General features: G+C 41.9%; 1 protein-coding gene across 3 annotated transcripts in view; it reads left to right on the forward strand.

The window, feature by feature from the left end:
- The window catches only part of osbpl6 (oxysterol binding protein-like 6), a 66,566-nt gene that overhangs the window by 25,850 nt on the left and 27,370 nt on the right, over nt 1-13,346 (forward strand). For all 3 annotated transcript variants that reach the window (XM_049594147.1, XM_049594145.1, XM_049594146.1), the window contains exons 3-8: nt 5,731-5,853; nt 6,297-6,350; nt 8,036-8,149; nt 8,244-8,414; nt 12,775-12,916; nt 13,096-13,199. In XM_049594147.1, coding sequence (XP_049450104.1) covers nt 5,731-5,853; nt 6,297-6,350; nt 8,036-8,149; nt 8,244-8,414; nt 12,775-12,916; nt 13,096-13,199 — 708 coding nt within the window. The remainder of the gene's footprint in view (nt 1-5,730; nt 5,854-6,296; nt 6,351-8,035; nt 8,150-8,243; nt 8,415-12,774; nt 12,917-13,095; nt 13,200-13,346) is intronic.

Genomic DNA, 13,346 nt, shown 5'->3' on the forward strand with positions numbered 1-13,346 from the left:
CTGTCATCTTAGAAAAGCCAAAAGAAAAGAAACAGAGTGAGACTGCGAGAGAAAGAGAGAGTGCACGCGCGCACGAGAGAAACGCAACATTGATTTACAATTATGATGACCTCCTCCCAGGCTACCTTTGCATCATCAGCCCGTGGAGGTCTGCTCGCAGTTCTGTATATTCGTACACTGCGAGCAGACCTCCCGGACCAAAACATCAGTTTCCTGGGAGCAGTTTGGCTGTCTGACGCTGCTGCTCTCTTCTGCCATGGCGAATTGAGAAAACTCTCATTATTATCACTCTCATACTCTCCTGCCTCTTTCCGACTTGTGCCGGTAGGAGGTACGGAGGTGGGATAGAGGGATAGTTGGGATAGTTTCGCAGACCGGGCGCAGGTGCGCTGCGCCCCCGCTGCGCCCGGTCTGCGAAACTAGAGCCCTCTATGTTTGTCTTATGGTTCGCCGTTGCTGAGACTTGAGCTGTCCAGATTTCAATTTAATATAAATAAAGATCAGCCACAAAAGCCAAGAATGGCTGCAGATGCAAGACTTTTATTTCCATCTTCATCTTCTTCTAACCGCTTCATCCTTTTGAGAGTCACGGGGGGGCTGGGGCCTATCCCAGCTGACATTGGGTGAGAGGCGGGGTACACCCTGGACAGGTCGCCAGACTATTGCAGGGCTGACACGTAGAGACAACCATTCACACTCACATTCACACCTACGGACAATTTAGAGTCACCAATTACCCTGTATGTCTTTGGACTGTGGGAGGAAGCCGGAGTACCTGGAGAAAACCCACGCTGACATAGGGAGAACATGCAAACTCCACACAGAAGGGCTCCCCCACCCGAGATTGAACCAGGAACCCTCTTGCTGTGAGGTGATAGTGCTAACCACCACACCACCGTGGCGCCCTAGTTAATTGTTTCATTATCTCAAAATAAGAACTCTTGCAACTAGGGTGCCCGAAAATTATTTAAATTATTGTTTAATCTGTTTTTTAATCACTTGAGAAATCTTTTGAAATGTCCAAAAAGTGTAAAAAGAAATTCCAGATTCCAGTATCTCATTTTGTCTGACCAACAGTCCAAAACCTAAAATATCCAGTTTACAGTGACATAAAACAAAGAAATACAATAAATCCTCAAGTTTTAGAAGCTTGAACTGACAAATGTTGAGCACTTCAGCTCAAAAAACTGACACTAAACACTAAACAACATGATTAACTTTCTGTGGATGGACTAATCAATTAATAATCTAGGCTAATCGATGCAGCCCTACTTGTAACGTGATACTGAGCTTTAAAAAACAACAGGTTGTTGTAAAGATTGTGGAATAATTAACTCATTACCTCAAGAAAACATGAGTACCCAAGATAACATGATGCTTGTCATCTTGAGATAATAAGATAATTGAAATGACAGCCATTCTTGGCTTCCATTGCTTGTTGATTATTAAACCAATTTTCTGGCCTTAATGTTTATTTTGGGTAATCAATGGTTATATTGGCCCCTTAGATTTAGAACTCCCTTGAAAAATGAAACAGATTCATCTGATTATATTTGTCACTCCTGTTAGTGCATCATTATGTTTTATAGCACTCTGAGTTCGCTAACGTTAGAGTGGGAAATTAGATGAAGTGAAGTGAAATAATTGGAGAGTCTATTAACCTAAATTTGATTAGTTTGTGTTTATGAAGTTCAGCACTTAATAAGAGTTTGTCTCACAGTATTTCAGCAGCAGCAGAGAGCGTTACTCTAAGTGTAGATCACTATCTGTGGGAGAAGCGGATGTGTCACAGAAACTTGTCATCTGAAGTGTTGTGCTGATATTTATAGGGCTGATTTAGCCTAAGGTGTCCCCAAGGAGTGTTTGTCCTTTCTCCTGCTCAGGGAGACCTTAACTGTAATAGTTTGATTCATTGCAGCATTAAAAAGTCTACTGTGCTATGGCGCTGAGTGTCTCTGCAGGTGTTGGATACCAGAAGACTGACACAGAAGTGATTTAGCTCATGATTGGGATTATAAAAGTCACTTTAGTGTTCTGGCATCTGCTGTAAGTGTGTCATTCTGCTGATGTGGTGTGAGCGTTTTTCAAAGGAGGCTTGAAAAAGAAACAAAGGCATGAAGCTATGTCAAGTAGAAGTTATTCAGTATCAAACTCACAAGTTAATGGAGCAAACCTTTTAGAATTTTGACACTGAAAAGCAGACGGCCTCTCACTGAGCCTGCCACAAGATCCTTCATCAAAGGGGTAAACTCACCAAGAGGGACCGGCTCATTCAGCTTTAAATTATTCTGCAGTGAGATCAATGAATGTGAGCAGAGAGCAGGAAATCACTTTGGCTTAATTCAGTTCTGTTTTTCGGGGTCAAATAACAAAAGCAAATCCTCTGACTGTAGCAGTAATTTCCATATAAACCGATAGTTGGCATATACTTTGGCATTTACGTGGAGCCAGAGGTTGAGTGGACGGTTCCTCATGAAGAATTTGTTGATTTATATCAGTAATGGTTCAGATCTTAAAATGATGCCCAGCAAAGTGCATTCACAAGCAATATTCGCAGCAGGAGCCATTCTTTATTTAGTGTCGTATTGATTTATCAATTTAAAGAGAGTTGAAAGTCTCTTTGTAATGCTGCAGATAACACAACAGGAAGTTTGTCTGAAGGGTTTCTCACAGACGGCTGCTTGTTACTGCCTCTTCGGGAGGGTGCTCATCATGTGTAGGGCTGTTACCGTCTAAATACAGAGGCGTTAATGTATCGATCGCTTCACATTATGCAGTTCAACTGATGACATAATCGCTTTATGCATAATGAGTCAACCGCTACCTTTTACGATATGATTGTTTTCAATGGTGATGTACACTCCGCTAATGAAGTCCAGCTCCTCCACTTCCTCAGTCGCACAGGGCCACTAAAGGGAGGGGCTGTCATCAGCGGAGACACACGACCTCATTACCGAACAGATCTGTTCGACCGGTCGTTAGATTAAACAAGCTGTTGTCTCCTTTTGTTAAATGTCCTGCAAGCCAAGGTCGGGTGTCGTAACACACACCCGACGAGCTGTCTTGAAGGTCGCGACATCACACAGAGCAGTGAAGAGCCGTAGGGCTGTTGTGTGGGTTTTGCGGAGATGCTTGTGCATGTTAAGTTGTGAGTTTTGCCTTAAAGGCTGATTCAAGTATGAAATTAAAAATCTGACCTACTTTACCAGTGATACATTTAGACGCTTCCATTTTATTAATATTTTACTTAATCTGAGTCTGGGATAATTGCCCAAAAATAGACGACTACATGTCATGTTGAGATATTGCTACAGAGAGTACACAATGTTAATGCTTTGTACAACAGCAGTGGCACACTATACAGCAGACAGTTAGCTGTGTTGTGAGTAATAGTTGCTACTCTCACTTTTTCTAGACTCTTGATGCTGCATTACATAATATATATATCTAGGTTGCTTTCTGTTTTTTAAGGATTTTCCCCTCAAAAAAGCAAATTTGCTCTATCAGGACTGTTTGGATGTGGTTTGATCAGGTGTATGACTTTTTAAAGTCCTGATTGGTGCACAGAAGTACTTGTTATCACCTTCTTCTGTGTCCTGCCTGCTTAAGACCAATGATAGCAGTAGTTTAACACACTAAATTAAGTTGTATGCAGTTTTAAGCAAAGTTTTAAGTGTTTCTTAAAGAACGGTATTTGCTGACAATTAAAACCTGGGGTTTCAGGGTACTTCAGCTTCCTCCCACAGTCCAAAGACATGCAGTTTAGGTTAACTGGTGACTCTAGATTGGCCGTATGTATGAATGGTTGTCTGTGTCTATGTCAGCCCTGTGATAGTCTGTCTACCTGTCCAGGGAGTATCCTGCCTCTCACCCAATGTCAGCTGGGATAGGCTCCACCCCTCCTGCGACCCCCCTGCAGGATAAGCAATTATGGAAAATGAATGAATGAAAGCTGTGTTTTATTATAATGTCATTTATTATTGTTTATGTACAAGCCTCCACTTCAGGGTGTGCAGGAGGAGTTGTAGTTGACAAATACATTCATTAAAAATAATGTCTGCTTATCACTACATTACCATGAGTTATAAATGTTAATATACTGCCTATATATGCTAAATGAGGGGACTTAAAGTGTTACCATTTTGTGTAAGACAAGACCGTACAAAACAAATTTTACTAAACCAAGACCAGTAAAATTCATTCATTTCCGTAATCGCTTATCCTGTCAGGGGTCGTGGGGGGGCTGGAGCCTATTCCAGCTGACACTGGGTAAGAGGCAGGGTACACCCTGGACAGGCTGCCAGACTGTTGCAGGCACATTGAGACAGACAACCCTTTACACTCACTTTCACACCTATGGCCAATTTAGAGTCACCAATTAATTTTTGGACTGTGGAACAACAAACAACAAACTCCAGACATAAGGGCTCCTCCACCCTGGGGTTTGAACCCCCCACCCCAGGTTTCAACCAGGAACCCTCCTGCTGTGAGGCTACAATTCTAACCACTGCGTCCATACAAAATACATTTTTAGCAAATTAAAATCTGAGGCTGGACCTGAATATTTGACAATTTGGTTATATGCTTGATTGGTCCTCAATTTTGGGATTCGGATTTTTTTTTTTTTGGAGAAATGACAATTAAAGACATTATAAGTGATTATAATTCTCTGTTTCCCATACATTGAGTTATTTGTGGTAATATCATCATTGACTGTCATATTTATTTTCTAGCTGTTTGTTTGGGACTGTTTAACAGCTCACTGTCAGCTGTCAGCTGCTGTATTAGGTTGTGCAGACGGGCAGACGTTGAACTGACTGTTCTGTGGGAGAAGAGCAGCTCCAGCGACGGCCCTTAAGTGCTGCATCTAGTCTGGCTAGGAGTCGGGGTGGTCTGGGATCGGACCTGAGCCCAAAAAATGGTAGTGGGACAGTCCTGTTAATATCATAGAATACTTTATGTTTCTTCTTCATTATTCAAGAATAGTGAATGTGAGTGTAAATGGTTGTCTGATTGCTCCAGCACCCCCCATGATTCTGGATATGATAAGCAGTTACAGATATTGGATGGACGAATGGATAGGTTATCCAAGAACGTAACTAAACAAATTAACCAAGAACCCCAACAACCATGTAGTTAATTAATTGATTACAGCAGCTAACATAGAAGTAGACCAGGCAGTTAGAGGGAAAGGAAGCACTCGGTTAAACATTTTTCGAACTTGCACACAAAATAACTTCTGAAAGATGGTGAATGAATCATTTGAGCTCATTACAGCAAGATGGTGATACTTATCTGTTCCGAGACACTTTGCTGCCATCAAAGCTGTGATCCCATCATTCCCAGTGTCCCCTCCAGTGGGACGACCGTGTGATCTTTTACCTGTCCCTGCCCAACTTTCCTGTCCCTCCACTCCAGAGGTGTCACTTTGATTTACAGACCCACTAGCAGCAGGAAGAGCACAGTCAGGAGAAAGCTAATGGAGTGGAAATGCTGAGAGAGCAGGAGGAATTTGAATGGGGCAGTATTTCTTTAAATCTGTAGAACAGGGGGAGAAGAATAAAGAAGTGTTAAGTGTATTCCTGTGGTTTTCTTCAGTCTGTCAGACTGTGGGCATGACAGGACCGTCTTTTCTTTTCATTACAGCAAGTGTGTCCCCTGTTTTCTTCTCATTCTAGAGGAGTGAGTGAATTAGTTGTGACGCCGCATTGTCTCTTTCTTCCTCACCAGGAGGCAGACAGCTGGGAAATCATTGAGGGGCTAAAAATCGGCCAGAGCAACGTCCAGAGGCCTGATAAGCACGAGGGTTTTATGTTGAAGAAGCGGAAATGGCCGCTGAAAGGCTGGCACAAGGTAAGCTCCACAGGGAAACCGAGACACGCAAGCTTTTGCTGGTGGGAAAAACACCTTCAAAACATCCGCTGCTTGAATGTTAAACAGTACGCTGTCTAGTAAAGAAATAAGTTCCCCTTTTCATGCACCTTGCTTTGCCCTCTCTGGGCCTCTTCCGCAAGCATACTGAACATTTCTTTTGAAGTCACCACCTTCAGCATGAGCTGTACTGTTGTTTTCTCAAAACACTTGAATACCAGTGGGAACCAGTCCCTGTTGTTGGCATATTTAAACTCACAACACCAGAGTATGCACAGAGCCTACAGCTAATTATAAGAGAATGGATGTTGGGAGACTTTTGTATCGAGTCCACAATATAAACGTGTCTAATGTGATCTATATTCAATGGCCTCGCTTCCTGTTATTTCACTAACACATTATTTTTGTGCTTATATTCTCTGCAGCGTTTTTTTGTTCTGGACAATGGTATCCTGAAGTACTCCAAGTCCCCCATTGATGTAAGTAACCCTGACTATAACCCACAGGCAGAAACAGGGCAGCCTGGCCTGACATCAGCTCAGCTTGGCAATGAGTCAGCAGAAACATCTGCAACACGGGTCATGATGTTCAAAGTGTTTTCAGCACGCCATGTCACTTTGCAGGAAAGCTAGAATTTTAGGGGCAAAATGGAAACATAACACAAGACTGTGAAGAAACCAAAGAATTGTTGTTGTTCTCACTTTATTTCTCTCTGTCGGCAGACCTTGTGCTGGTGCTGTTTGTAGGGCTGCAGCCAATGGTTGTTTACATGAATTAAATGTGTTGATTCTTTGAATAGCTGTTTAATTGTTTGGGCTACAAAACCCCAGAAAACTGTGTCCAACGAATTCAAAATGTCCTAGAGCCTGATGCTTCCTGGCAACGTTTCCCAGTTCAATTTCACCTTCGGACCTCAGTTGCAAGTCACATACACCCTCTTTCTTATGAAATGATACGGTGCACCCTGTTCCTTTCTTGCAGATGTGTCCCTCCCCCAAATTGTCTTCACTGCTTCTTTGTCACACAACTCTCTAGACTTTGAACAGGTGCGAAAAACCTCAGAGACTCAAACCTTTTCTGAAAACTTACATTTACGTAACTTTTAGAGTCAGTGTATAAACATGATTGACACAACACGAGGTGGCATTTCCTTTAAATCTTAATGGCTCAAAACATGATGTCATAGGTCATGTAACACGCCATTTTAGGCACTATAAAGGTATGTAACTTTTAAAAACTCCTCATTTAGGATTCAAAAGATTAATTTCAAACATGGTAAGCAGAATCTCAGGACCTACACAGTCCCAGGTTTTGGACATTTTTGCCTGTGGCGAGGTGGGACAGCCCGTTCTCATTTTCAAGTCTTCAAATACTGCGGCTTTGTCAGTGATTTTGCCGTCAGACACTGACACTGACACCAAAAGCCACCTTTCGCAGTGGTATGATACATTCCTTGGCAGCGTCAGTTTGTAACACAGCCGGATGGCACCTGTTGCGACGAATGATATGCCACTGGATGGCATCAGTTTGAAATGCTGCCAGTAGCGACGGAAAATAAAGAGCTGGAAAGTCCCTGACCAACAGCATGGAGGGTTTTTGGTTTCTTCAGACTTTATGGTGTTAAAGAAGTTTGGGTAACACTTTACTTGAAGGTATCTACTGTACATAAGGGTGATATAACACTGTCATAAACCTGTCATGAACATTATGTACATGTCATAAACGTTTATGACTGCTGTCGTTAAGTGTCATTAGGTTTTTGTCATGACAAGTTGACATTGTTTGGGATGTCCTTATAATGACAACTTGACATTAACATAAAGACAACTTCTGGTAATGTCACTTTGATTAATGTCAAGTTGTCATAATCAAGACAACCCAAACAATGTCAACTTGTCATTACAAAAACCGAATGACACTTAATGACAGTAGTCATAAACGTTTATGACACTACATTATGTTCATGACAGGTTCGTGATGGTGTCATGTCATAGTTATGACAGTGTGATGTCACTCTTATGTAGATACCTTCAAGTAAAGTGTTAGCAAAGTTTGTTGTAAATGTAATAAGTGATAAAAATGATGTATGCACAACATTTACTAATGATTGAACAACTGTAAACCTTGAGAAACTGTACAAATATTCATCTCTCACTTGCCTTAGATCCAAAAAGGCAAACTTCATGGCAGCATCGATGTCGGCCTCTCAGTCATGTCCATCAAGAAGAGAGCCCGTCGCATCGACCTGGACACTGAGGAGCACATCTATCACCTGAAGGTAACACTGATGGGATGGGTCAATATTGTCATTTTAACGCTGACAAACAGGAGGTCAGCAGATGAAGGAGTTTAAAGCTGTCTGTTCTCTTTAGGTAAAATCTCAAGACATCTTTGATGCCTGGGTGTCCAAGTTGCGTCATCACCGGCTTTACCGACAGAACGAGATCGTGCGATCTCCCCGGGAGGCCACCATGCGCACGTTTCCTCCCCCGGCTGCCATGGAGTCCCCTCAGCCTGCCTCGAGTGTGGTACGTGAAGCCAAGGTGAGCCCTCCAAACAATTAATCATACAGTTATTTTCGCCATAAATCAATAAATCATCTGGTTTATAAAATGTAAGAAAATAGTAAAAAAGAAAAAAGCATTTGGCTGGTTCACAGATCCCAGGATGACCTCAGATGTTGCGTTTTGTCTGAAAAACACTCCGAAGATTTTTAATTTGAAATGATATCAAACAGGAAAGCAGCAAATCATCTCATTTGAGAAGTTGGAGACACTGTTTGAAATTTTTGCTTGTTTTAAATAATTAATTACCAGAAATATTGCTGATGAATCGTCTCTACAGAGTTCAGCTCAAAATTAAAACATAATGTCACAGATCTGATGAAGATACGGAGCCCTCTAATCAAACCAGCCTGAACATTTTTGTACTGAGCTTAAAAGCAGTCTGTCTCTCTGAGCTCTGAGCAGAGTGCAATTACTTATTCAAGAAGGGTACGTCATGGGGAATGAGAGATCGCCTAGTTCTGTTTTTACTGGAAACTGGGATAGTGTATGGAAATATCATCCAGTAGAGAGGAAGTCAAACTTAATATGAAACAGCTTACATATATGTAAGCCACTGATTTGCTATTATCTTAACACCTGTTCCACATTGTTGTGTTAACCATCACAGCCCTGATCTGTCCCCTGCGTCATGTGTTATTTGCCAGACTGACTGTGAACGTGTCGACAGATATCTGCCCAATCCAGTAGCCCTGATTGGACAGTTAATTGTATACAGATCATTAAGATAATAAAAGGACTTGTTTGTCCAGACTCCTCTCAGTTTGGTGTGAACCCCTGGTCCTTGTTGCTGTGTCTGAAGTGTGTGCAAATGTGAGGATGCAGCCAGAGCAGGTTCTCCTGGGAGTGTGGCTCTGTACCTCATGCAGCCCATTAGAGGTGATCAGTAGGATCTGGATTCAGAGCAGCTGGCTGCAGCCTGATGAGCTCTCCCAGAGGAACAGCTTAAATGAGAGACTCGTATCCTAGAGTCAGAATTAATCGCTTTGAAAGGAGGACTATCAGGGTCTCTTCTAAATACTAAAGAAATCCACAGCATGGAAGCATTTGTACATGTTCCTAAAAGCTGATAATACAGTACATTATTCCAGTTGTGATTTTTGGTCCATTTAAATATTAGGGGTGTTTTTGTATCCAGAATAATCCTCGGGGAAAATTCAAGGCCTTGAAAGGTTTTGAAAATAGACGTAAACAGACATGGGTTATTGAAAGTCAACCACTGTTGTGTCATTGTTTCACACGCCACCTTCCTGTTTTTTTTTGTTTGTTTGTTTGTTTGTTTTTTTTGTTATCACTAGGGCTGCAACGATGAGTCGAATAATTGATGACTAATCGACTATCAAAATAATCAGTGACTATTTTAGTAGTCGACTGATCGGTTTGAGTCATTTTTCATAGAAAAATACTATAAAAGTACCCCAAAATACTCTTATTGCAGCTTCTCATGTTCAGATATTGTCAGCTTTACACACTCTCCCATGACGGTGAACCAAAACCCTTTGGCGTGAGTATGAAACAAGACATTAGATGACATCGTTTTCAGGTTTGGGAGAGACAGACATTTTTCAACATTTTAACACATTATTCGATAAAATGATTAGTCAACTAATCAAAGAAATAATCGACAGATTAGTCGACAATGAAAATAGTCATTACTTGCAGCCCTAGTTATCACAACATTGTTTTAAACTTTGGTTCGAAATAAACTCATTCATTCATTCATTCATTCATTCATTCATTCAAGAGCAATGGTCACGTACGAGCATGAGTGATTCAAGTCTATGATGCAGATTAAACAGCAGCAAGAGAAAGCTGATGTTAGGCAGATCTTCAACTATGCCTGGAAAAAGTAACATTCCAGGACTTGTGGCTCACCAAACACATTTATACAGATTGACTTTTTTAAAGATCTGCAGGACATCCATATGGCTCAAACAGAGCCTGCAGCAAATCAGTAATAGGTTCAGAACATGGGCAAAGCAGCTTAGCCAGTGGAGCACCACACAGGAAAGCACTCTGCAGGTTAATAGTAATTACCTTTGATCCGTGTCTCAAACTCATTAGGTCCTTGAAATTGAGGGAATGGGGCCTGGAAAGTTCTTAAATTTGACATTTAAGGAGTTGTGGGAACCCTGAGCCCTGAAACAATCATTCAGTTGACAAAAAAATGTAATGTGTTTCTGCCGTGACCACCCAGCAGAGCCACCCCAGACACATCATCAGTTGTGCACCTCAACATCATCGGGTGTTTCAGCCTTAATCACAAGACACCCTTTGTTGAGGCAGCCCCACCACAGGCTGATCAGGCCTGGGTGTGCGTCAGAAAGTTGGCTCCTACGTGGTCACCTAGTGACCCAGACGGGATCCTTTCTCTTCAGCCATAGTCAATGACTGCACCTCTCAGCTATATTGGCCAGATCCTTGACCACTTTCCACTACTTTCCACTTGCCCATTAATCCTGATTTCCTTGAGGAGCCTAGTGGTAGATCAAGCAACGAAGCCTCTGCAGCCCACCTCGATTTCTCCTCAGCTTTCCAGGCTCTAATCGCCACGTCAGTTACGAGGTCAGCGTAGTGCAGTTTCAGACGCCTCCTCCATGGCATCCTATGAGGAAAGTACGCTGACTGAATGACCAGAGGACCAGGTCTGGTCATAAGTTGGTTGCTGGTCCACTATGTAAAAGAAGAAATGGTCATATGAAAATAAAAAACAACAACTGGCTGGCTCACTCAGTGTTAAAGTCTTAAAGTCCATGCTACAGGCAGGCAGTCCAAAAATGCATCCGAGGCACTTTGACTGTAGTTAAAAGTCCTTTATTAATTGGGGCGTCGGTGGCTTAGTGGTAGAGCAGGCACCCCATGTACAAGGCCGTTGCCGCAGTGGCCCGGGTTCGACTCCAGCCATGTCACTCCCTCTCTCTCTCCCCCCTTCACACTTGCTGTCCTATCAATTAAAGGCTTAAAAATGCCCAAAAAATATCTTAAAAAAAAAGTCCTTTATTAATACATGGAAAAACCAACATGTTTCGACAAGAGAGTCTTCATCAGGGTGTAAAATGCATTGGAAACAGGTGTGCAATATAAGAACTCATATAGGGGTCATGTGACACTGCAATTGGAAATGACGTAAATGTATGCTACAAGTAATCCACATATTTAGTAACAAGAAAAAAGGTTAAGTGCCAAATAAAAAGAAACAACAGTGAAATAAAGTAATAATTGTTATATATGTGACAACCCTGCACATTAAGTGTCAGAAAATGAAAAACATAGATATATATGTATATGGCAAAGACAAGAGACAATATGTGTGAACAGACAACAAACTCATAATGTGTATAAAGTTGAAATATTTATAGGGTGAAATTCATGATAACTAACAGAAGGATTTGACAATAAGGATAAAGTTAAGCCTAAATATTCAAAGGCAGGAAAACTTCACAGGGCTCACAAAGGATCCCTCAGTACATGTAAAAACATGTCGTCTTTAATATTGTACTCTTAAGAGAGTGTATAAAGACACTCAATACTAGTTCAAAAACATGACAACAATACTGAGAGGACAGTATGATGTAAGGAAAACCATAATAAATCACCCTCAATGATACAGGTGTGAACACAGCAATCGCTCTCGGAAGAGTTATTGAAGAGGTGGTCTCGGTCCAGTTACAAACGAACTTTGTTGCGGTTCTTTTGTGGTGAGAACGTGTTCTGATCTCGATCTGAACCAACTGCAGTCACATGACACATTGTTTGGGTTAAACATGAGCATGTTACAGTCCTGGAGGATTATTAATGTGCACCTCCTCCTGTACTGCCTTAATATGCACATTCAAAACATTGTTTTCTAGTTGGAGCCGCGCCTCGTTTTCAAACTGTATGGTTTGACTAAAATGAACAATGACAGCAATATAGTCCACAATGACCAGCACTAAAATCAACCTGCGTAGTTGTCCCTCCATTGTGATATTAGAAAGTGTCACATTTATCTTGCAAGTGTACTCTTCTTCAACGTTTGCTTTACTTCCTGGATTTTTCCCACATCGAAATTCTGACCAATCAAGAGCAGCTTTCTCACACAGGGCATTTGATCTGGTCCGCTTGTAAATTCTGCTGTGAGAACACGAACCAACTCTAGGCAATTATACAACTTTGTAACAAAATCAGTCCCTGATTCAAAGCAAGACAACTCTAGGTCTGAGAGCACCCTCAGTGTGATCCAAACCTGTTTAAACACTCTTGACAAGTGTGTAAGACAGTACAGTAAACTCTGACATGAAGTTACAGACAAAACAACCTCCTTACAACATCTTTGTGTTCCTGGATCACCTCTCAACAGGCCAAGCCAAGCAGCTTGCCCTGGCAGCCCGTGGCTCCCAGCAGCAACAGCAGCAGCAGCCTTCCTGCCTCCTACAGCAACGGCCAGAGCAAGGTGGTTGCTTGGCTCCAGGAATCAGAGGAGATGGACAAGTGCGCAGAGGGTGAGTGCAGTTTTCTTCCTTAACCTGGGAACAAATCTGATTTTAAAAAGAAGTAGATTAAATCATGCCTCAGGCCTTATGGTAAGTCTTCTGAACTCTGAGCGCAGGATTGATGGGCATTTCATGACACATAACACTGAATGTGTTTGTGCGCGTGTGGGTGTGAATTTTATTTTCAGAGCTCGCACGATGCCAGTCCAACCTGACTGAGCTGAGCCGGCTATTGCAGAGTTTGGAGATTCTACAGAGGACACAGTCAGCGCCCAACTTCACAGATATGCAGGTAAAAAGAAGACACATGCGCGGGTACAGAGAGCAGGGACGCTGTCCCAACAGACAGGATGTAACCATGCTGACAGAAGAGCAGCCAGCTTCTATAACTGATCAGGATCTATTAAATATAAATGTTTTGTGTTATAGTTTTTTAATG

This window comes from Epinephelus fuscoguttatus, linkage group LG13, assembly GCF_011397635.1.
Source record: "Epinephelus fuscoguttatus linkage group LG13, E.fuscoguttatus.final_Chr_v1".
Classification (NCBI taxonomy): domain Eukaryota; kingdom Metazoa; phylum Chordata; class Actinopteri; order Perciformes; family Serranidae; genus Epinephelus; species Epinephelus fuscoguttatus.